General features: G+C 44.6%; 1 protein-coding gene across 3 annotated transcripts in view; it reads right to left on the bottom strand.

The window, feature by feature from the left end:
• Window positions 1-25,617, bottom strand: part of PKD2L2 (polycystin 2 like 2, transient receptor potential cation channel) — a 1,160,187-nt gene that overhangs the window by 1,013,135 nt on the left and 121,435 nt on the right. For all 3 annotated transcript variants that reach the window (XM_075601557.1, XM_075601558.1, XM_075601559.1), the window contains exon 2: window positions 16,213-16,276. In XM_075601557.1, coding sequence (XP_075457672.1) covers window positions 16,213-16,276 — 64 coding nt within the window. The remainder of the gene's footprint in view (window positions 1-16,212; window positions 16,277-25,617) is intronic.

The raw sequence follows: 25,617 nt of genomic DNA, 5'->3' as shown, positions 1-25,617 counted from the left end.
TATGGATGGTGTGCCTGCAAAAATGTAAACAAAGACAATTTTCTAAGTCCTGATTCTTTTCCGCCTGCCTTGGGCTGGCGTGTTTTGTTTGGCGAGTTTTTAAAGAACGGTCTCTTAGCGTAGCTTAGAGAATCCCGCAAAAGGGCAGAAATCTGCTTATTTAGCTGATCGTACGGGTTTGTTGGGACTTAGAAAATTTTCAGGAAAAAAGGCAGTTTAAGAACGGAAAGTGCCTGTTAGCGCTGCTCTGTGAATCGCGCTGAGCGGAATATCACGTTCGCAAAGCACTTTCCGCTCTTAAAGCCACTTTATGGAGCTTAGTGCATAGCCCCCATAGCATTTTATATTTTACCAACATTTAGACTGCTTATAAATTAAGGATAAATTACTGTGAGTCTTACCCCACCATTCCCTAACTGGGTATTATCTTGTCTTTGCGCCAAATGCAAACACACATATACTATTTGAGTTTCTGTGTTAAAACCAGCATTCAGGTAGCACCTACTAGATATTAACCCCTACATTCATGCGCACTTGGTATATTCACAAATATATATATATATATATTTATATATATTGAAACAGAGCAGATGGCACACAAATAAAGATGAAGACAGGTGCTAGTCCCATATAGACAAGTATAATCAAAGGCTCCTTACCAGGCAGACCATAGAGTCCAGAGAATCCAAAGTACACGCAGCAAGGAAGCGACAGCACACTTGGTAGTAATGAAAAAAATTGTATTGAACAGCAGGCACAATCACCGACGTTTTGGTCCTAGGGACAGGACCTTTATCAAGGGAGTACTCACCACGCAATGACCACCACCACCTATATATACCTATTACCATCTAACTGTGACAAACAATTAACTAAAACCAAAAATACACACACCTGTGTGACTGCAGCCATCTCCGTCGAGGATGCGATGACGTCATCACCACGCGTCTATCACACGCGCTGTCAGCAATGAGGAGCATCATAGGTAACTAAGGGAACCCCCCTTAACCAGAAATAACCACTTCTGCGCATGCGTGGCGCTGAAATCTCGGCTGCCTGGCAGTGAAGGGCATAATAAAGGAGAGGGGGGGGCATCCAGAAGTGCTCCATCGGAGCTGCTTGACAGCGCCTGGATATAGAGGCAGCAGTCTGAATTACAAATGAATACACCACCAAAAGTGATTATGAATAAAATTACCTAAGTGCAAACACCAAGGCTGGGCAAAAGGACAGAAAGGGAAAAGGGGGGGAGGGAGGAGAGGGGGAAAGGGAAGGGGGAACGGGAAGGGGAACGGGAAGGGGAACGGGAGGGGAAAGGGAAAGGGGGGGGAAAGGGGAGGTGGGAAGCAGGGATGGAAAGACATAGAATCAAGGGAAGATTAGGTAAAATAAATCAAACATGAACGTAGGGCAAAAAAAATGAATGAAGGGCAAAACAATGAAAGCCCATAATGAGGACAATGCCAAAAAACAGAAAAAGCTATCACAATGATCACATATGGGGGACACAGAAAGGGAAAGGTGGGGGGGGAGGAGGGAGGGGAGGGAGGGGAGGGTGAAAGGGAAGGAGGGAGGGAGAGAAAGGGAAGAAGGAACGGGAGGGGAAAGGGAAAGGGGGGGGAGGGGAGGTGGGAAGCAGGGATGGAAAGACATAGAATCAAGGGAAGATTGGTTAAAATATATCATACATGAACGAAGGGCAAAAAAAATGAATGAAGAGCAAAACAATAAATAAAGGGCAAAAAAATGAAAGCCCATAATGAGGACAATGCCAAAAAACAGAAAAAGCCATCACAATGATCACATATGGGGGACACTCGAAAAATAAAGTTCTTAAATGAAACACCCAAGTCTGAAGTCCTCGTTGAGGCCAAAAGGTGACATAGTTTTAAGATCGTGTATCTTTTTAACCTCCAGTTGCAGCAAAAGTCTACTCCGGTCACCACCTCGAGACGAGGTGACAGCTTGTAAGATGGGCATACATCTTAGGGTCGACAGACTATGTTTCTCCTGTTTGAAATGTCTAGCCACAGGAAGAAGTTTGTAGTCCTCCCCTGTGTTCGAGTCCATCAGCGCTTTCCTGATCGTAGACCTATGAACAGCCATGCGTTCTTTAAACATACGGCTAGTTTTGCCTATGTAATAAAGCCCGCAAGGGCATCTGATAAAATACACAACGAATCTCATCTCACAATTCATGGGGGTTTTAATGTGTATTGGTTTTCCATTATGTGGATGGGCATAGGATTGGCCAATCTGTAAAAAGCCACAATTAATACATCCATGACATTTATATACACCAAGCTTCTTTTGTAGCCATGTGGTTGTAGGTGCATATTTAGTCGATGGATCAGCCTGCACCAGAAAGTCCCTCAGGTTTCTACCCCGGCGATAGCACATCCTAGGTGGTACCTGACAAATACTACCTATTTTAGGGTCATTGCTCAAAATGTTCCAGTTCTTTTTGATGCTACGTTTAATGACATTCGATGCGGTAGTAAAGGTGCTACTGATGTTGATGCGGCTGGCCTCCATTCTGGCAATATGTGGTGAGAGGAGATATTTCCTGTCCACAGCCCTAGCTTTAATAAAGGCCATATCAATTTCTGATCTTAGATATCCCCTATCAAGAAATCTGTTAGTCATTTTACATAAAGCACCCTCTACCAGCTTTGGGTCGCTAGTAATGCGCTTAACCCTCAGCATCTGGGAGTAGGGAAGACCCCGTTTAAGAGACTTGGGGTGATGGCTCGTGGCACAGAGCAAAGTATTTTTATCTGTAGGTTTCTGAAAAATCTCTGTTGCAGGTAATCCACCATTTTTATATACCACGGTATCCAGAAATTGAATCCTATCCATGCTGTAATTCGCCGTGAAGCGTATTGTAGACGGAATCATGTTGAGGTACGAAATGAATTGTAGTACTTCGTCCTCATTGCCTCCCCATATCAAGAAGATATCGTCAATGTAGCGGGTGTAATGGACAATGTAATCAGCAAAGGGTGCATCATTTAAAAGGTGTAGTTGTTCGTAACTGTCCATGAAAAGATTAGCATAAGCAGGTGCCATATTGGAACCCATGGCTGTTCCTGTAAGTTGAAGGTAAAAGTCATGTTCAAACCTAAAAAAAAATTTGTGAAGAATAACTTCAATCAACAGTAAGATGAATTCAGTGAGTGGGCCGTCATGCTCCAAATGATTAGAAAGATGTTCTCGGATTGCCTCCAATTGTTCATGTTTGATTTCTTTTACCTAATCTTCCCTTGATTCTATGGGGCCTATGCAGTAAGTGGCGAGAAGGCTGGATTAGCCATTTTTTTTGAGAGATTGCCATATGGTATGCAGTTGATGGCGGAATGTGTGCGAGATTACAGAAACACGGCACATGCTATTGTTGCCGGAAATAAAGTGCCGTGCGGGTGGCGAGAATGGCTATTTCGCCATATTAAGCACTATTCTGAATGCAGTAGATGCCGAGTAAGATCTCGGCGGTGCGCGGCAGAAACTCTTAGCGAGAAAAGCGCCACAAAGCTGCGCCAATCCAAGAAGGCAACAAGAACCCGCCGAGAGCCGAATATTTCAGCTGCTAGTGAAATTGCTGTGTCATTCCAGTGTTGCTGTTGCCAGCGCAGCTTGACTTGTATTACATGTCATTCTGAACTTCTTACATGTGTTGTTTAGTGGTTCTGCACAGGGATTAACTAAAGTGTTTGTACTGAGTGGGCACTTTGCATGGAAACTCCAATCTACTTTAAGGGAACTTTCTGCGCAGAAGTGGCTATTGATCACAACTACAGGTAAATTATTTTAGGTCAAACTTTTGATGTGTGATTAAAAATAATTATATTATTCTTAACCCCATATTGCAGTGGAGGGCAACATGCTCTACTTCAAGGGCCGCATGTGTTACCCTTATAGTCAGTAATAAGGAAATATAAGTGCAATGTGACAACGTGATTGGTGAAAACTGGCGCTAATTAAATACTAGTGATCACTTAAAATACAGTGAATATATATAACACACATATAGTGATCTTAAAGAAGGTTGTGACTAAAAATAGTGTAATAGTGAAAATATAATATAGGTTGTAACCCCCTGCCCCCAAGACCAGGGGTCTTGACTGGTCCCAGATGATCAAACGATATTTTCTCAACCCAGGGGGAGCATGTAGGGAAAAACACAACAAAAAAGGAAACACAGTAAGTGCAGACAATATTGTTCAGGTGTGAGATAATGTGATGCTTGGCCCCTATGTGCTGCCTACTCACAGAATGTCAGTAGGATATGTACAGTGGCGGGATAGGTGGAGTCTGGTGGGTCCCTCTGGACGTGGACGGGAAGCAGCTGGGACTGGGATGTCAGTAGCACGTGTACATGGAAAGATAAAGACAGACCTCCATGGTGCAGATCAATGGTTTACAGATAAACTTTATGTACTGCTGCGACACACTTTATTCAAGCAAATGCCCAGTTTGTACGTGGCAGATACCTGGAATGCGCCACTCCACACCTCGTTTGCCTTCCCAGCCACGGTTCATGCCTGGCTGACGGGGGCCTGATCTGTTAAATGATAATGATCAGGATTTAATAGGCTGCAATGCTTCGCGTGTCCACCAGATGGCATAAATTCATGAATTGTAATGCAGTATATATATATACAGTACTGTATATACACAGTATATATATATATTTATATATATATACTGTATAACAACAACCCCTATAAGCCCTAACATACAGTACTGTACACATACAGTACTGTATATGCACATACATAAATGATACTACTGTATGGGCGGCGGGGGCGAGATGTGTTTGCAGCAGAGAGAGATCCGCTGCTCTCTCTCTGCGCAAACATCCGCACATTAAAAATTATTTGAAATACATTTTTATTGATAGTGTAGATGTGCAGGGGGTCTCCGGAGCTGAACCGCATTGGTTTCAGGTCTGGGGACCCCCTGCTCCCCGAGATACAGCCCCCTTTAGGGGGTGCCGGTATCCCTCTGCTTGGTTTAAAGGGCCCGACCACGTGATCGCGGCCTGTAAACCAAGCAGAGCAGAGGGATACCGGCACCCCCTAAAGGGGCCTGTATCTCGGGGAGCAGGGGGTCCCCAGACCTGAAACCAGTGCGGTTCTGCTCTGGAGACCCTCTGCACATGTACAGTATCAATAAAACACATACAGTATACAGTATAAATAAACACTCGTTCTTTACCTTAGCGGCTATGCGCTATGGTAAAGAAGCAGCATTTCTGTATTTTAATAATATTGTACAGTGAGCAGGGGGTTCCCTGAGCCAGAAATTAATGCTCAGGGACCCCCCCTGCTCCTGCTCAATATTATTAAAAATACAGAAATGCTGCTTCATTACCATAGCGGATAGCCGCTAAGGCAATGAAGGGGTTAACCCACCGTGCCCGCTTTATTGTGTGTAGTGGGGATGGGTGAGGGGGGTATTTGGCCCTTGGTGTGAGTTTAGGACTTGCGGGGGGGTTGCGGGTGCACTTAACCCCTTCACGACCGTAGCAGTTAATACCGCTACGGTCATGAAGGGGTTAAGCCCTCCCGCTACCCCCCCGCAAGCCCTAAACAAGCACCGTGGGGGCTAATACCCCATTCACCCACCCCCGCTACCCACAATAAAAAAACTACACACACACAGCAGCCGCCAAAAAATAAATAAATAAATCTGAATAAATAAATAAATAAATGACAATAAATACATTTGAAATACATTTTATTGATAGTGTAGATGTGCAGGGGGTCTCCGGAGCTGAACCGCGTTGGTTTCAGGTCTGGGGACCCCCTGCTCCCCGAGATACAGCCCCCTTTAGGGGGTGCCGGTATCCCTCTGCTTGGTTTAAAGGGCCCGACCACGTGATCGCGGCCTGTAAACCAAGCAGAGCAGAGGGATACCGGCACCCCCTAAAGGGGCCTGTATCTCGGGGAGCAGGGGGTCCCCAGACCTGAAACCAGTGCGGTTCTGCTCTGGAGACCCTCTGCACATCTACACTATCAATAAAAATGTATTTTAAATGTATTATTTAGATTCATTTATTTATTTAGATTTATTTATTAATTGTGCTGCTGCTGCAAGTCCTAAACTCACACCAAGGGCCAAACACCCCCCTCACCCCCAATAAAAAAAATTCACGCACAGCAGCCCCACAATTATTAAATAAATCTAAATAAATAAATAAATACATGAAGAGAAATAAATATACAGTATACTGTATATATATACTGGATATATATACAGTATATATATAATAACAATCCCTATACATATACAGTATATACTGTGTATATATATATACAGTACACTGTATACACATATATATATATATATGGGTGAGGGTGGGTATCGGGCCTGTGTGGCTTAACCCCTTAATCACCTTTGCGGTTATTATCTGATAAGGTGTTTAAGGAGTTAATTGATATCTGAATGTAATTGCAATGTATTGGCTTTGTATTTGCTATGTATGTTGTGGACAAGACAAGGATTTTGCTGGCAACGGACACTTCGTATTGATGAGGTCAGTAGTACTTTATTTATTTGTATATGCTAGTTAATGTTTTTAATAATGGGCAATTAATCTATTATCCATATCTGGATAATAGTTATTTTGCACATTATTGTACTGTAGGTGTTGGGGGGGAGGGTGTATGTATTGAATGTATTGGCCAGGTTTATTTTTTTACATTCAGGGTTTGATTCCGTGGTTTTGCGTGGGGCCTCTGGAGACCACCTGTGGGTATCCTCGGGTATCCCAAGGGTATCAGGCTGGTGGTTCCACGGGTGACACATGCGGGGATGATGATGTGTGGTCCCACTTCTGTGGGGGCACCGCGGACCCGTAGTCTGTGGGGATGACGATGTGTGGTCCCACTTCTGTGGGGGCACCGCCGACTCGTAGGTGCGGGATGATGATGTGTGGTCCCACTTCTGTGGGGGCACCGCGGACCCGTAGTGAGCACCCGTGAGTTCCCCAGACCCCCGAGGGAACCACCCGAGGCCCCGCAGACACCTGTGGGTTTGACCCGGGGCTCCCAGACATCCTTGGGCCTACCGTGGAGACCCAATTGTGGCCCACGGTGACCCAAGGAGACCACCTGGGTGCCATGGTGCTGGCAGGATCCACCAGCAGGCCTCCAGAACCTGTGTAAAAAGGGCTGCTGGTAAACTGTAGGTCTGTCCAGGTGCCCTGCCATCCCACCGGGGACTAGCGTGGGACTGCGTTATGAACCCTGTATGTAGAAGGATAAATCTTGTATTTATGGGGGGGGGCACAGGGGGTGGGTAATGTATTTAATAAATAGAATTCTGTTTATTGTGGGTCATTGTACTGTTTTTAGTGTGGGTACTGGGGGTGGGGTGTTTCCCCAACGGTATGTGGGTAGGCCTCCCTTGTGGGTACTGACTGGGTGGTTAGGCCTCACGGGGGGGGGTTAGTGTGGGAGGGTATGTAGGCATCCCGAGTGGTGGGTGAGGGTGGGTTAACCCCTTCATGACTGTAGCAGTTAATAAACGCTATGGTGATTAAGGGGTTAGGGGACATTACTTTGTATGTTTTAATTTTTGTGTCTGTTTTGCAGAAGCGGAGGGGCCATGGCCAGGATGGGGGGGGTAACGGTATGTGGGTAGGGGGTGAGGGTGGTTAGACCTCACAGTATGCACATTGGGTCCCCCCCCTCCCCACATTTACATACACTGCACTGACAGCAGAGAGGGAGATTTACTGGTAACAGAAACATCTCTCTGCCTTCAGTGTAATCTGTTTAAAGCCCCCTCCCCCCTAATGTGTGTTTCTGTAAAATCTCTCTCCCTGTGGGTTCTGTAAAATCTCTCTCCCTTCAGTGTAATCTGTTTAACAGAAACATTAGGGGGGAGGGGGCTTTAGGCCTTTACATCTCTCTCCCTTCAGTGTAATCTGTTTAACAGAAACATTAGGGGGGAGGGGGCTTTAGGCCTTTACATCTCTCTCCCTTCAGTGTAATCTGTTTAACAGAAACATTAGGGGGGAGGGGGCTTTAGGCCTTTAGGCCTGTACATCTCTCTGCCTTCAGTGTAATCTGTTTAACAGAAACATTAGGGGGGAGGGGGCTTTAAACAGATTACACTGAAGGCAGGGAGATACAGGGAATGTACTGTATTGTTCATCATGTATTTTGTTTATTGCAATGCTGTGTATAAAGTATAAGGTTTTTTTACAATTAGATAGATGTAATCCTTGGTATTGTATACACACATGATGAACCAATATACAAATACATGTAGAATGGTTATCAAAATCATACTGTCTTACAGATAACGCTTCTCTATACAGACAATAATAATAATCCATTTAATAATCCTAACTGATTTTACAATATAAAACATAACATTCCAATCCACACAGTACATTGCATTTACATTGTATAAATGATGCATAAAATCTATGCACCATACACATTCTGCAAATGAATGTTAACAATATAATTGCAAGCTACTCTACCAGTAAATACAAACACTTCCAAACAAGTCAACTATTTTAACCAATCAAGTAAACAAAAATCAATATATACTGTAAGTACCAACCAGAAAACACAATTTAAAACCAAAGCTAACCCTGCTCACTGTACAATATTATTAAAAATACAGAAATGCTGCTTCTTTACCATAGCGCATAGCCGCTAAGGTAAAGAACGAGTGTTTATTTATACTGTATACTGTATGTGTTTTATTGATACTGTACATGTGCAGAGGGTCTCCAGAGCAGAACCGCACTGGTTTCAGTTCTGGGGACCCCCTGCTTCCCGAGATACAGGCCCCTTTAGGGGATGCCGGTATCCCTCTGCTCTGCTTGGTTTACAGGCCGCGATCACGTGGTCGGGCCCTTTAAACCAAGCAGAGGGATACCGGCACCCCCTAAAGGGGGCTGTATCTCGGGGAGCAGGGGGTCCCCAGACCTGAAACCAACGCGGTTCAGCTCCAGAGACCCCCTGCACATCTACACTATCAATAAAAATGTATTTCAAATGTATTTATTGTCATTTATTTATTTATTTATTTAGATTTATTTATTTATTTTTTGGCGGCTGCTGTGTGTGTGTAGTTTTTTTATTGTGGGTAGCGGGGGTGGGTGAATGGCATATTAGCCCCAACGGTGCTTGTTTAGGGCTTGCGGGGGGTAGCGGGAGGGCTTAACCCCTTCATGACCGTAGCGGTATTAACTGCTACGGTCGTGAAGGGGTTAAGTGCACCCGCAACCCCCCCGCAAGTCCTAAACTCACACCAAGGGCCAAATACCCCCCTCACCCATCCCCACTACACACAATAAAGCGGGCACGGTGGGTTAACCCCTTCATTGCCTTAGCGGCTATCCGCTATGGTAATGAAGCAGCATTTCTGTATTTTTAATAATATTGAGCAGGAGCAGGGGGCCCCCTGAGTTTAGATTTCTGTCTCAGGGAACCCCCTGCTCACTGTACAATATTATTAAAAATACAGAAATGCTGCTTCTTTACCATAGCGCATAGCCGCTAAGGTAAAGAACGAGTGTTTATTTATACTGTATACTGTATGTGTTTTATTGATACTGTACATGTGCAGAGGGTCTCCAGAGCAGAACCGCACTGGTTTCAGTTCTGGGGACCCCCTGCTTCCCGAGATACAGGCCCCTTTAGGGGATGCCGGTATCCCTCTGCTCTGCTTGGTTTACAGGCCGCGATCACGTGGTCGGGCCCTTTAAACCAAGCAAAGGGATACCGGCACCCCCTAAAGGGGGCTGTATCTCGGGGAGCAGGGGGTCCCCAGACCTGAAACCAACGCGGTTCAGCTCCGGAGACCCCCTGCACATCTACACTATCAATAAAAATGTATTTCAAATGTATTTATTGTCATTTATTTATTTAGATTTATTTTTTGGCGGCTGCTGTGTGTGTGTATTTTTTTTATTGTGGGTAGCGGGGGTGGGTGAATGGGGTATTAGCCCCAACGGTGCTTGTTTAGGGCTTGCGGGGGGGCTTAACCCCTTCATGACCGTAGCGGTATTAACTGCTACGGTCGTGAAGGGGTTAAGTGCACCCGCAACCCCCCCGCAAGTCCTAAACTCACACCAAGGGCCAAATACCCCCTTCACCCAAGCACGTCAAGCAGCTCCGACGGAACACTTCTGGTAGCCCCCCCCTCTCCTTCATTATGCCCTTCACTTCCAGGCAGCCAGGATTTGAGCGCCACGCATGCGCAGGAGAGGTTGTTTCTGGTTAAGGGGGGCTCCCTTAGTTACCTATGATGCTCCTCACTGCTGACAGCGCGTGTGATAGATGCGTGGTGATGACGTCATCGCATCCTCGACGGAGATGGCTGCAGTCACACAGGTGTGTGTATTTTTGGTTTTAGTTAATTGTTTGTCACTGTTAGATTTTAATGGGTATATATAGGTGGTTGTGGTCATTGCGTGTTGAGCACTCCCTTGATAAAGGTCCTGTTCCTAGGACCGAAACGTCGGTGATTGTGTCTGCTGTTCAATTCAATTTTTTTTCATTACTACCAAGTGTGCTGTCTCTTCCTTGCTGCGTGTACTTTGGATTCTCTTGGCTCTATGGTCTGCCTGGTAAGGAGCCTTTGATTATACTTGTCTATATGGGACTAGCACCTGTCTTCATCTTTATTTGTGTGCCATCTGCTCTGTTACACTGTGTTTGCTTGCTACGAGATGTGCACCTAAACCATTCATATGTGGTGGATCCCTGGATTAGTGGATTACCACCTTAGATTTTATACCCATTGTTTTTCATTATTCTACACAGAGTGACCTATTGTGGGATGGAAGATTTTCCAGACATAACTGGGATCTTGTCTAATATTTCTGACAGTGTCAGCTATAGTGAGGCTGACATTGCCAAAATTAGATTCACTGAGACATTTGAGGCTGCACTGGGTTCAGACAAAGCCTCTGATATCTTTAATGATCTTATCAAACTGAAAAAAAGAGAGGTGGATTATTACATGCACGGCATGATTTTGTCACATTATCACAGGGAAAAACTTATCCCCAGAGGGTTCCGTATTCAAAATCAACCCACTATTGGTCGGACTGATACCGAGTTCTGTAGAAAGAGGGTAGGAATCCTTAACAAATCCTCCTATGACCTGATGATCCTGGTTATTGAGCAATCCAGTAAAGAAATCACACGGCTCAAAAAAGAGATACAGGTGATTAATGACAAGCACGGTGACACTTGCATCAGATATCTCTACAAACTGGACCGACAAAATACAGACCATTGATCATCACCGTGAGAATCTCACCAAGTACAAATGGGAGAAACTCAAACAGGTGGCCAGTAATTACCAGGACAAGAGAGTATACGGATGGCTTCTAGGCCTGCACGAACCAGGCACAGGGGAGGTGGTCAAAGGAGAAACTTTCCACGTTCCAAAAGATCCCCCGGTACCGGCGCCGGTTACCATACCAGCGATACAGACGCCTCAGATGCCCCAGAGTGAACACACCTGGAGACTTTTTAGTACCTACCACAGAGAGAACACACAAACCAAAGAAAAAACTGTCCTGCGCTTCGGTAGTCAGTAGTGGCACCTATGGTGTCAGCATGGTCATGTAGGGCTGGGAAAGAGGGAGCTATGCATGGCCACTAAGATGACCGGAGTAGGAGGGAAATATAATAACCCTTACCTATATCGCAACTCCGGTCTGGGTCCTGCTCTCCTCTAATCTTCAGCTTCCGCGTGCAGCCTTCTGTAAGTATGCAAGAAATGAAAGGGCTCCGGTGCAACTGCGCATGACAGACTCCAGACAGCTCCCGGATGAATACAACAAAACTTTATTTGCATATTACACACTGGGGCTACACCACCATCTCCCCCTCTACACGTTTCACGCTCTAGTACAGCGCTTCGTCTCGGAGAGCTGTCTGGAGTCTGTCATGCGCAGTTGCGCCGGAGCCCTTCCATTTCTTTTAGAGCACACAAACCGCCTATTCCGGACTCCGATGTAGGCGAGCGGTCCGGCGAGGCGGCAGGAAGCCTAAGGTTCCTGGAAAGAGAAGCCAAGAAGAGGAGATGGCGCTCAAGGATAAGGAGGAAGTTATTTTCAATCTTTCAAGCCATCCACTGTCCACTGCAGAGACCAATGTACTGCAGAAGGGACTATCATTTGTCCCCACTACCACCCAAGACCCTTTCCTATGGGAAGTTGATATGTACAAACTGGACTGACAGCTGCGCCTCAAAAACTTCTTTCAATCAAGTACTGATCAGACGGCTTATGCTGGTAATAAATTCAAAGCCAAGAGCACCTTTGATCCTACAGTAGCTAACCACAGTATCGCTACCTTTATGGGGATTTGGGGAACGACACAAGGAAACAAATCAAGACTCACAAGAAAAGTTTTTCAAACCTTACAGTAGCAGAGAGAGATGCTATTAAGTCCTTGAAGTCTAATGATGATATCATCATCAAACCAGCCGACAAGGCATTGTCGTCATGAACTATGGTGAATACAGGGCTGAGATTGAGAGGCAACTTATGGACACTAATTACTACAAAAAACTGCAGAAGGATCCCACACCGGTCTACAAGAAAGAAATAGATTCCATCATCAGACTTGGTGTAAACAACCTGTGGATCTCTGAGGAAACTGGCTCTTTTTTATCCCAGGACCAGCCCTTGGTCCCAGGGATTTATGTGCTAGTTAAAGTGCATAAATCCATTACAAATCCGCCAGGCAGACCAATTATTGCAGCAAGAGGTTCCCTTTGCCACCCACTCTCTCAATTTGTTGACTTTTTGTTACAACTTATTGTCATGAAAATTACATCATTTGTCAAGGATACGATGGCCTTTATTAATAAACTGGGCACTATTACCTTTGACATCACCAATATGTTACTGGTGACGCTTGATGTCTCCAGTCTTTACACCAATATTCCACATGGTGAGGGACTGGAGGCAATCAAAGAACATCTTTCTAATCATTTGGAACATGACTGCCCACCCACTGAATTCATCTTACTGTTGATTGAAGTTATTCTTCACAAATTTTTTTTTAGGTTTGAACGTGACTTTTACCTCCAACTTACAGGAACAGCCATGGGTTCCAATATGGCACCTGCTTATGCTAATCTTTTCATGGACAGTTACGAACAACTACACCTTTTAATGATGCACCCTTTGCTGATGACATTGTCCATTACACCCGCTACATTGACGATATCTTCTTGATATGGGGAGGCAATGAGGACGAACTACTACAATTCATTTCGTACCTCAACATGATTTTGTCTACAATATGCTTCACGGCGAATTACAGCATGGATAGGATTCCATTTCTGGATACCGTGGTATATAAAAATGGTGGATTACCTGCAACAGAGATTTTTCAGAAACCTACAGATAAAAATACTTTGCTCTGTGCCACGAGCCATCACCCCGAGTCTCTTAAACGGGGTCTTCCCTACTCCCAGATGCTGAGTGTTAAGCGCATTACTAGCGACCCAAAGCTGGTAGAGGGTGCTTTATGTAAAATGACTAACAGATTTCTTGATAGGGGATATCTAAGATCAGAAATTGATATGGCCCTTATTAAAGCTAGGGCCGTGGACAGGAAATTTCTCCTCTCACCACATATTGCCAGAATGGAGGCCAGCCGCATCAACATCAGTAGCACCTTTACTACCGCATCGAATGTCATTAAACGTAGCATCAAAAAGAACTGGAACATTTTGAGCAATGACCCTAAAATAGGTAGTATTTGTCAGGTACCACCTAGGATGTGCTATCGCCGGGGTAGAAACCTGAGGGACTTTCTGGTGCAGGCTGATCCATCGACTAAATATGCACCTACAACCACATGGCTACAAAAGAAGCCTGGTGTATATAAATGTCATGGATGTATTAATTGTGGCTTTTTACAGATTGGCCAATCCTATGCCCATCCACATAATGGAAAACCAATACACATTAAAACCCCCATGAATTGTGAGACGAGATTCGTTGTGTATTTTATCAGATGCCCTTGCGGGCTTTATTACATAGGCAAAACTAGCCGTATGTTTAAAGAACGCATGGCTGTTCATAGGACTACGATCAGGAAAGCGCTGATGGACTCGAACACAGGGGAGGACTACAAACTTCTTCCTGTGGCTAGACATTTCAAACAGGAGAAACATAGTCTGTCGACCCTAAGATGTATGCCCATCTTACAAGCTGTCACCTCGTCTCGAGGTGGTGACCGGAGTAGACTTTTGCTGCAACTGGAGATTACAATGATACACGATCTTAAAACTATGTCACCTTTTGGCCTCAACGAGGACTTCAGACTTGGGTATTTCATTAAGAACTTTATTTTTCGAGTGTCCCCCATATGTGATCATTGTGATGGCTTTTTCTGTTTTTTGGCATTGTCCTCATTATGGGCTTTCATTTTTTTGCCCTTTATTTATTGTTTTGCTCTTCATTCATTTTTTTTGCCCTTCGTTCATGTATGATTTATTTTAACCAATCTTCCCTTGATTCTATGTCTTTCCATCCCTGCTTCCCACCTCCCCTCCCCCCCTTTCCCTTTCCCCTCCCGTTCCTTCTTCCCTTTCTCTCCCTCCCTCCTTCCCTTTCACCCTCCCCTCCCTCCCCTCCCTCCCCCCCACCTTTCCCTTTCTGTCCTTTTGCCCAGCTTTGGTGTTTGCACTTAGGTACTTTTATTCATAATCACTTTTTGTGGTGTATTAATGTGTAATTGAGGCTGCTGCCTTTATATCCAGGCGCTGTCAAGCAGCTCCGACGGAGCACTTTGGGGAAGCCCGCCCCCCCCCCCTCTCCTTCATTATGCCCTTCACTGCCAGGCAGCCGGGATTTGAGCGCCACGCATGCGCAGGAGAGGTTGTTTCTGGTTAAGGGGGGTTCCCTTAGTTACCTTTGATGCTCCTCACTGCTGACAGCACGTGTGATAGATACGTGGTGATGACGTCATCGCATCCTCGACACAGATGGCTGCAGTCACACAGGTGTGTGTATTTTTGATTTTAGTTAATTGTTTGTCACTGTTAGATTGTAATGGGTATATATAGGTGGTGGTGGTCATTGCGTGTTGAGCACTCCCTTGATAAAAGTCTTGTCCCTAGGACCGAAACGTTGGTGATTGTGCCTGCTGTTCAATACAATTTTTTTCATTACTACCAAGTGTGCTGTCTCTTCCTTCCTGCGTGTACTTTGGATACTCTGGACTCTATGGTCTGCCTGGCAAGGAGCCTTTGATTATATATATATATATATATATATATATATATATATATATACACAAACATGATTAAGCAATATACAAATAAATGGTTAAGGATTAACAAAACATGCACAAATAAAAATACCACATCTCAAAACCAATACATCACATTTCATCTCCAAATTTAAATATTATATAGCCACATTAAAAAAACAAGCACATTGCAAACGAAAATCAATCTCATCTCCCAATAAAACACAGTATCTAGCCAAATTAATATCTAAGAAATGGCAATTAAAACATGGAATTTTACAGTGTGTACATGATGCAAATAATCTGCAAATTGTTGCAAGCACTCACGATTCAGAAGGTAAAAACACCGTGACTCGATCTTCCAGAACTTCAATGTTGCACCACCAACCCTTCCGCGACTGCAGCGTCGCGTAGGGCGGTCACATGACCGGCGGTGATGTCATCCAGAAGCAGCAGCTACCCGGCGTGCAGTCCAGCGGGGAAATGCAGGGAACTCCTCCAGCAGCAGGAAGCAGAGCGGAGCACAGCCGTGAAGTAAACAAGGGTGAACAAGGATGGTGACTAAAAAAGTTTATTGAACAGACATGTGCAGCTGATGGATCCTCTGACGCGTTTCAGCCCGCAGGCCTTTGTCATCAGCTTTTTTAGTCACCATCCTTGTTCACCCTTGTTTACTTCACGGCTGTGCTCCGTTCTGCTTCCTGCTGCTGGAGGAGTTCCCTGCATAGGCCTATAAAAGCCTATGTCGTCTCATTTTTCAGCCAGATACCGTGAAGGGAGGACCTCCCCTCCCAAAAAGAGGAACAGGGCGTGGCGGAAGAAGACCACAGAAGACCCCGGAGAAGATAAAGAAGACCCCGGGGAAGGTAAAGAAGACCCCAAGACTGATGGTATGGATTACAAATAGAAGAAAGAAGACAAACACTTGGATTGTTATGGTTTTTTATTTTATGGTTACCTGGTTCCTGTGCGTAGATTGGTTCGAGAGCATGCGGTTCCCCGGGAGTCGGTGAGTGGGCCATCTAATGGTAAGTAAACAAAAGAAATGTATTTTATTGAACTTTTACAGGTTTTTGACATTTTTTTATATATGTGTGATGTTTTATGTCCATTTATTGACCCTGGATTTATATATGTCCCTATGGATATAAATACATACAGGGACACTGAATGGTTGTATTGTGTTTTAATTTTTGATGTAATGTCATTGTTTTTTATGCTAATTTATTGCCCCTGTATGGATGTATATCTATATGGCTAGACATACAGGAATAATAAATGATTGTTTTGCAAATGTTTCTTTAGGTTGTTTTGATGTTTTTAAAATGTATTTTGCAGCTTTCTTTAGAAATTGGTGTATGTAATGTCATTTTTATTTAGTTACGTGTAATTTTCATGGTCTTTGCAATAGTTTATTTCAGGGGCTTGCTTTTTAATATTGGCTTATTTTTGGTAGTTAGATTTTGTATGATGGTGGTTACTTTGAAGTTGATTTTTTTTACAATGGTTTGGTTTTAGGAATTGAATAGTGAATTGTGTAATTGATTTGGATTTGATTGTAATTGATTTTTGATTTGATTAATTGATGGTATTTTTTTTTATGTTTACTTGCTTAGTTTTTATTTGATTGTTTGGATGGCATTGTATCTTGTTTGTAATTGTTTATTTTTTTTTGAACATTGATTTGGCATAGTGTTACATGATGCACAAATTAATTGCATTATGTACACACTAAAATGCAATTATTTGATTGCCATTTGGAATATATGTACAGTTAGGTCCGGAAATAATTGGACACTGATACAAGTTTTGTTATTTCGGCTGTGTACCAAAATAAATTCAAGTTACAGATAAATGATGAATATGGGCTTAAAGTGCAGTCTATCAGCTTTAATTTGAGGGTATTCACATCCAAAATGGAGGAAGGGTTTAGGAATGACATCTGGTTTTTTTTTTTTTTCAAAATATTTTTATTAGGCATTGATACAACAGGTGGTAGTCAGATACATTTCACGGCCTAATACATAAACATTTTAACCTTTTTCTTGGGGGAAAAGAAAGACAATCTTGATTGTCAATGAAAAGGGGGTCCTCGTAGAGGGAGGACAGAGCGGCAGGGAGAGGGAGGAGGGGGGAGGGGGAAGGGGGAGGGGGAGGGTGTTCCCAGCCTGGGGGCCGCGTTCCTAAGTCTGTCAATGTTGGGGAGCAGGCGCAAGAGCTTGTGGGGTCGAGTTCGGTCTCTAGGGAGGTGTCTCCGAGGGTCCCTCATCTCGTGAAAAGAATCCAATGCTCCCATATATTATAAAATGGGAAGAGCTTCTGTCTGAGCATTGCCGTCAGCTTCTCCATCAGCATCACTTCACTGATCCTTCCGTGATGGACCTCTTGGATGGGGTGGTTTGTTTCTTCCAGGCAGGCGCTATCTCACATCTGGCCGCAGTGAGAATAAAGGAGATTAATTTCCTCGTTGCACGACCAATTCCGGGTATTGGCCTTGCAAGTAGGAAGGTCAGCGGTTCTATAGGTAGTTCTAGGTCTGTGACCTCTTTTATCAGATTGTGTACCTTGGTCCAGTATTTTATAATTTCCGGACAGGTCCACCAGATGTGGGCCATGTCCCCTCTAAGTCCGCAGCCTCTCCAGCATAGGTCCGACGCCAGGGGGTAGATCTGACTTAGTCGCACTGGGGTGAGGTACCAGTGATAGAGAATTTTATAAATATTTTCCTTTGTCGTGGTGCATAGGGATGTACCTGAAGCTGCCATCCAAATTTCATCCCAAATCTCTCTCTCTATTGTGATATTCAAGTCGGCTTCCCATTTGAGCATATAATCATGGTTTTGGGGGGCCACCAAGTTTTCTAGGGCAGCGTATATGTCAGAGATTAGTCCCTTTTGGTAGGTGTTTGCTTAACAGAGCCACTCGAATTTGGTGAGGGGAGAATTCTGGAGCTGGGCATATTTTTTGGGTAAAGTGTCAAATTTGTAGGTATTTAAATGTGTCAAGTTCTCTGATCTTGTATTTGGCACGTACTTCTTGGTAGCTCAGGAGCCTTCCTAGGCTTAGGAGATCCGCGATCGCCCCAATCCCTCTTGATTTTAATTGTTCGTATAACTTGGATCTGCATCCCGGGGGGAATTTGGGGTTATTGGATAGGGGCGTGAGCTGTGGGTTAGATGAGCATAGGCCAAATCTGCTCTAATATTTTGACCACACTTCCCAAGTAAGTATTGTCGCTTTTAATTTTAGATTGTGTGCTTGTCTATCTCCCCTGTCTAGACTCCAAAGGCAAGCCTGCAGAGAAGGCATTCTGGCATACTTGGACTCTATTTCGATCCAGCAACATTTTGCCGGGTCGGTTTTCCACATAACAGCTTGTTTCAATTGTGCTGCTATGTAATATTTGTGAATGTCTGGGACCGCCATACCTCCTCTTCCTCTTGATGCCAGCAGGACCGATCTTGCTACTCTGGGTCTTTTACCCTGCCAGATAAAGTTAAACATTCTGTTTTGTATGTTTTTTAGTTCAGTGCCAGGTACATGGACTAGGAGTGTCTGAAAGTAGTATAAAAGTCTAGGGAGTATGTTCATCTTCACGGATGTCATTCTCCCAATCCATGAAATCTGGTAACCTTCCCACTGTTCCAAGTCTTTCTTAATCGTTTCCCAGAGAGCTGGGTAGTTATCTTGGTATAGATCCCGGTAGTGTCTTGATAAATTTACTACCGAGTATTTTATATATGAAGAACACCACCGGTAGCAAAAGTTCAATTTGAGTAGCTTCACTTCTTCTTCTGGTAAGCTAATGTTTAGGGCTTCAGATTTTCCAGTGTTTATTTTGTATCCTGACACTTTGCCAAAGTCTGACAGTTCCCTTTGAAGGTTCGGAAGGGAAGTTTGGGGTTTTGACAAGGTTAGGATAATATCATCTGCGAACAAAGATATTTTATAATTTGTCCCTCCTATGTCAATGCCCTGGATGTTCATATTGTTTCTGATCTTGGTCGCCAGAGGTTCGATCGTGAGTGCAAAGAAAAGAAGAGATAGGGGACATCCCTGCCTTGTACCGTTTTTAATTTGAAATCTCTCGCCTGTTCCACCTGGGAGTTTTACCGCGGCGGAAGCGTTCTGATAGAGAGCCCGGACGCCTTCCAGGAACGTGTCTTTAAAGCCAAATTTTTTCAAGGCTTTGTCTAGGAATAACCAATCTATCCTATCGAATGCCTTCTCTGCATCTAAGCTCAGTAACATCGCCTTTGTATTTGACATGTGGACATGATCAATTATATTTATTATTTTGCGGGTATTGTCCGCGGCTTGGCGCCCCGAGACAAACCCAACTTGGTCCGAATGAATTAATCTAGGTAGGATAGGGTTCAACCTGTTCGCAAGTATCTTACTATATAGTTTTAGGTCATTGTTCAGAAGTGATATGGGCCTATAACTTCCGCACTGGGTCGGATCCTTCCCCTCTTTATGAATTATTGCTAGATTAGCTGAGGCCATTGGGATCGGGATTGGGTTCCCTTCCATGAAGGAGTTAAATAGGGCAAGTAGGTGGGGTGATAATATGGGTAGGAACTTTTTATAGTAAGAATTTGTATAGCGTCGGGTCCCTGCGCTTTAGATGCTTTGGATGTCTTTACTGCCGCTGTCAGTTCCTCTAGCGTGATTTTCCCATTCAACATATTATTCTCCTCCTCTGTTAGAGAGGGTAGATCACAGTCGTCGAGATATTCAAAATGTTGGCACGTTGTTAATTAGAAGTATCGGTGAGGGCGGATACTCGGCACTTAGAAAAAATCAGGCCTTTTTCCTGCCTTAGATTGATGCCGGGGGTCTCCGGAGCTGATACCCATTAATACCAGCACCGGAGCCCCCCGGCATGCATCCGAGGCAGGAAAAATGCATTTACAGGCCACTTCATTACTTTAGTGGCTAACCGCTAAGGCAATCAAGGGGTTAACCACCCGTGCCAGGTTTATTGTGGGTAGCGGGGCTGGGTGAAGGGGGTAATTGGCCCTTGGTGGGTGTTTAGGGCTTGTGGGGGAGTTGCGGGTGGACTTAACCCCTTCATTAACTTAGCGGTTAATAACGCTATGGTAATGAAGGGGTTAACCCCTCCCACTACCCACCTGCAAGGCCTAAACACCCACCGTTTGGGGCTAATACCCCCTTCACCCACCCCTGCTACCCACAATAAAAAAAACTACACACTACAGCCCCACAATAAACATACACACACACACACACACACACACACACACACACACACACACACACACACACACACACACACACACACACACACACACACACACACACACACACACACACACACACATATATATATATATATATACAGTGTTCGACAAACCTATACATTTGCAAGCCCTGGGCGAGTGGATTTAACATCGTGGCGAGCTCCTATTAGCCCAGGCATCACACGTTTGGTACTAGGTGGCGAGTAGATTTTTTTGTTGGGCGAGTAGATTTTTTGGTGATTTGTCGACCACTGTATGTATATATATATATATATATATATATATATATATATATATATATATATATATATATATATATATATATATATAGTTGAAAAAGATTTCACAGGCACTCCAATATAGTATCCTAAATGGGCTGGTGCATATCCCATAAAGATAACAAAAACATACATTACCAGAAACTGGCAAAAAGGAGACAGCACTCAGGCAGGTAAATTCAGTAAGTGTATTAAAACACAAAGCACAGAAGTACAACGTTTCGATCCCACAGGGGGTATACAATTTATTTTGTTCCTTTATCCCAGTAAGTGTTGTTTTAAGTGTATTCTGCAGATGTCATGTGTTTGTCTATTAAGGAAATAAATCACAATTTATTTTGCAATTTGTTTTGTCCAATCGAGTATCCAGAAATATAAATGTTCGGAAAAAGAATTGTGACTATAGCGCTAAAGTATAAATACCTACTTAGTGATACAAACAGTGATAAATATTCTTTAAATAAAGGTAGGCTGCCTAGTACCTACTGTCTAGTACAAACAGAGTACAACATGGAAAAAAGAAAAACCTGGTGCCAAATATTCAAAATGGTAAGTCCTGTGATCCGCAAAGAATCTGCACGAGTGCTTGACAGGCCATGGAACAGGCCAAGAAAACAAACACAAATCATAGCATACAACTGCTGGGTAACTCAGACTAACACTATACAACATATAAACAATAAGACTCCTAGTGAACAAACTAAAAATAAAATTTATTATAAAATGAACTCTGTCATAAAAGACAGCAATGAAGCAGTGGAGTGCAGCTGGTCATCCGGTGATGGTAAAAATCAAAACCCTACTTACGACAAGCAAGGAGCTAACAAGCGATGTATTAACAGTGTCCTCTCGGCGCAGGGAAATGTCCTAGCAGAGCATACACTCTGCTCCGCCGGTACTCTCGACCGAAATCCCTTCTGATGTGCACAGGACCATGCCAGTGGTGGAAGCAGTCTCTCCGGGGTTCTCACGCCAACAGCACGTGCGGCTGGTTCCCCTTCCTTCCTTATCCTATCCTCCTCTGTATGGGTGCTGGGCAGGATCTGTATCTCTGTATGGGTACAGGGCGGGATCTGTACCTCTGTAGCATACGGTCCTGTGCACATCAGAAGGGATTTCGGGCGAGAGTACCGGCGGACCAGAGTGTATACTCTGCCAGGACATTTCCCTGCGCTGAGAGGACACTGTTAATACATCGCTTGTTATCACCTTGCTTGTCGTAAGTACTGCACCGACACACTTTATTCGAGCAAATACCCGGTATGTACCTGGCAGATACCTGGAATGCGCCACTCCTAACCTCTGACAAGCCCCGTTGCATTTGCCTTCCCAGCCTGGGTTCATGCCTGGCTGATGGGCGGCTGATCTGTTAAATGATAATGATTAGGATTTAATAGGCTGCAATGCTTCGCGTGTCTACCAGATGGCATAAATTCATGAATTGTAATGCAGTTTATATATATATACTGTGCAGTATTGCAGCCAGCGGGAATAAAATGCTTCAATCCCTGCTTGGAAAATAACTCAATGTACTCGGGCAGAAAACAGTCACAAACCTCAATACACCCGGGTATACCCGAATTCGTGGGACTAGCCAAGCTCGAATAAAGTGTGTCGCCAGTGTAGGGTTTTGATTTTTACCATCACCGGATGACCAGCTGCCCTCAACTGCTTCATTGCTGTCTTTTATGACAGAGTTCATTTTATAATAAATTTTATTTTTAGTTTGTTCACTAGGAGTCTTATTGTTTATATGTTGTATAGTGTTAGAATGAGTTACCCAGCAGTTGTATGCTATGATTTGTGTTTGTTTTCTTTTCTCTCGTTCCATGGCCTGTCAAGCACTCGTGCAGATTCTTTGAGGATCACAGGACTTACCATTTTGAACATTTGACACCAGGTTTTTCTTTTTTCCATGTTGTACTCTGTTTGTACTATACAGTAGGTACTAGGCAGCCTACCTTTATTTAAAGGATATTTATCACTGTTTGTATCACTAAGTAGGTATTTATACTTTAGCGCTATAGTCACAATTCTTTTTCCGAACATTTATATTTCTGAATACTCGATTGGACAGAACAAGTTGCAAAATAAATTGTGATTTATTTCCTAAATAGACAAACACATGACATCTGCAGAATACACTTAAAACAACACTTACTGGGATAAAGGAACAAAATAAATTGTCCTTTGCATGCAAGCACAAGAAATGCAGTCTTGGTTTAAAAGGTCCCGTAGCTAGATCGCAACTTCCCGACCTAATAACTCAGCCACCTCAAAGAATTTCGTAGAAATTCGTTAGAATTCGTTCGAGAGTCACCAGGGCTAACAAATTCTGAAGTTTGGGTAAATCCTTAGATACGTTGTTATTAACCCCTTCTCTACAGGACCGGCTGCTGCTGTGCTGGAACAAAGTCTTGCGTATTCACATCATGGTTCAAGAATCACGAACACGAACACACCGGGGATAGCTCGGTAGGCATAGTTATAGACAATTCCTGCCTACCTTTAGTATGAGTGGCCAATCCCCATCCTGACAAGATTTAACCCACCACTAGCCGCGTTGCCCGTAGTTTGCAAAACTGGGCAAAAAGGTTTCCCGGTTTGCAACGCACATGTGTTGGCTTGACACCCGGGCAACTTAGCATACCTGGTGTACACCCTCTTTCTGGCACCTCTTAGTCTGAGGTTTGGTGCGAAGGTGTCAATGGCCCGGGATTTACGACTACTTAGGAATACGGCCATGTATTCATTAGGGTGCTCTGCGGTCTTTAATCCCTTACACTTCTTTAGATTGAGGGGCGCCTGGTCAGCGGAATAACTTTGAAGTGTCAGGAATAAAATACCCGCAGCTCATCCAACCCGGACATATTTACAGGTCAAAGGAATTTTTCCCGGGCTTATAGGAACCAGTCCTGCCCATACAGTTGAAACACACAGTTTACACACTTTATGCTCTGGGTGTATTTGTACTGTATTTTTCCATGTAAAGGTATGTTGTGTTTTATTACATATGCACTCCAAAAACCAGGGTACTGGGTGCTTCCGTTCTCGAGTTAGCCTTTCTAATTAAAATGCCGGCTTCGGGGACTCAAGTTCACTGAATTCTCACGTCAATTGACACAGTTCCCACGTCAATTGTCTGGCCGCCTTTTAAGTAAGAAAGCTAACCGAGGTACAAATACATTCTATCGGTAAAACGAACCGCAAACCACTTATCCAATTGACTTGTGGTTACAAGTCAAACCCATAGAAAATGGATACCATGCTTTACATATACAGCTTTAACCGCAGTCACGCTTATTCAATCAGTGCTTACTGTGGTGCTCACAACTCCCATATTGTGTCTCCACAGAATATAGCAGGCAATATTCATTTAATACAGCAGGCAGGGAATGGCCTGCAAATGGGGGTAAAATGGCTGGGAGAGCAAACATAGTTATGCATGGCAAATAAGTTTAACCCCTTCATTTCCAATGCGAGGGGAGAATTACTAGCCGGGTATAACACCTTTATTCAGGCCTGATAACCACCATCCTCGCCACACCTCCCCCACTCAAAGCAGAGGGGCTGCCCTGACCACCTCGTCCAGTGGCTGGGCTACCCTACCAGCTCTTGAAGTCAGTATGTCCTGAGGGCTGTCCTGACGGGAAAGGCCATCCACATTGCCATGCTCACTTCCTTTCTTGTGCTGGATGGTAAAGTCAAACTCCTGTAAGGCAAGACTCCAGCACAAGAGTTTAGCATTTTTCCCCGACACCCTCTGTAACCAACTCAAGGGATTGTGGTCTGTAATTACAGTGAAAAGTCTGCCATAAAGATAGGGCTGTAATTTCTTCAGAGCCCATACTACTGATGCGGCCAAGTTTATTCGAGCATTTGCCCGTTCTTGGCCGCAGCAGTAGCCTGGCGCGCTCCCGAGAGTGACGGGCGCGCGCCAAAGCAGCGGAAGAGCGCCCTCCGATCGGGGCGCTCTCCCTACCGCTGCCGGGTCCGCCGGGTCCCCCGGAACCCCCTGCCGCTGTCCCGCGATCGCGGGACACCAGGGCTCCCTCAGGGAGCCCCTGGACGCGCGTGCAGGGGGCGCACGCTCCCGAAGACGCGTGACCGCGCGTCTATGACGCGCGGCACGCCGAGGGGCGGCCACTAGCAAGCCGGGAAATCTCCCGGCTTGCGGATCTGGCCGCAGTGTGATTAAGTGTGTCGGTAGTGTATGGCCAGGCACTCTTTCTCAATGGTGGCATATGCCACCTCTCTGGGCAGCAGCTTGTGGCTCAGATACACCACGGGGTGTTCACTGCCCTCTACCCCCACTTGGCTGAGTACAGCCCCAATGCCATAGTCTAAGGCATCAGTCTGCACCAAGAACTTCTTTGCATAGTGTGGTGCAGCCAAAGTGGGAGCGCTGACTAGTGCAGTCTTTAACGCCTGACAGGAGACCTCACAGGAAGGAGACCAGACTACCAGCACAGACTGTCGCTTCTGGGTCAAGTCAGTCAGGGGTTTGGCAATAGCACTATACTGGGGCACAAACTTTCTGTAGTAGCCTGCAGTGCCTAAGAAAGCCATGACTTGCTTCTTGGCTTTGGGAACGGGACACTTCACTATTGCTTCCACCTTAGCTGGTTCTGGCTTAAGATGCCCACCACCCACCCTGTGCCCCAGGTACAGTACTTCTGCCATCCCTACTAAGCACTTGGTGGGTTTCAACGTGAGTCCCACTTCCCTTATCCTGGCTAGCACCGCAGCTACGTGCACTAAGTGTGAGTCCCACAAGTTACTAAAGACAGCAATGTCGTCCAAGTATGCCCTTGCAAACCC

The sequence above is a fragment of the Ascaphus truei genome, chromosome 5, assembly GCF_040206685.1.
Source record: "Ascaphus truei isolate aAscTru1 chromosome 5, aAscTru1.hap1, whole genome shotgun sequence".
Taxonomy (NCBI): Eukaryota; Metazoa; Chordata; class Amphibia; order Anura; family Ascaphidae; genus Ascaphus; species Ascaphus truei.
Note: the sequence above shows the minus strand (reverse complement) of the source record. Positions and strands in the feature narration are given on the sequence as shown.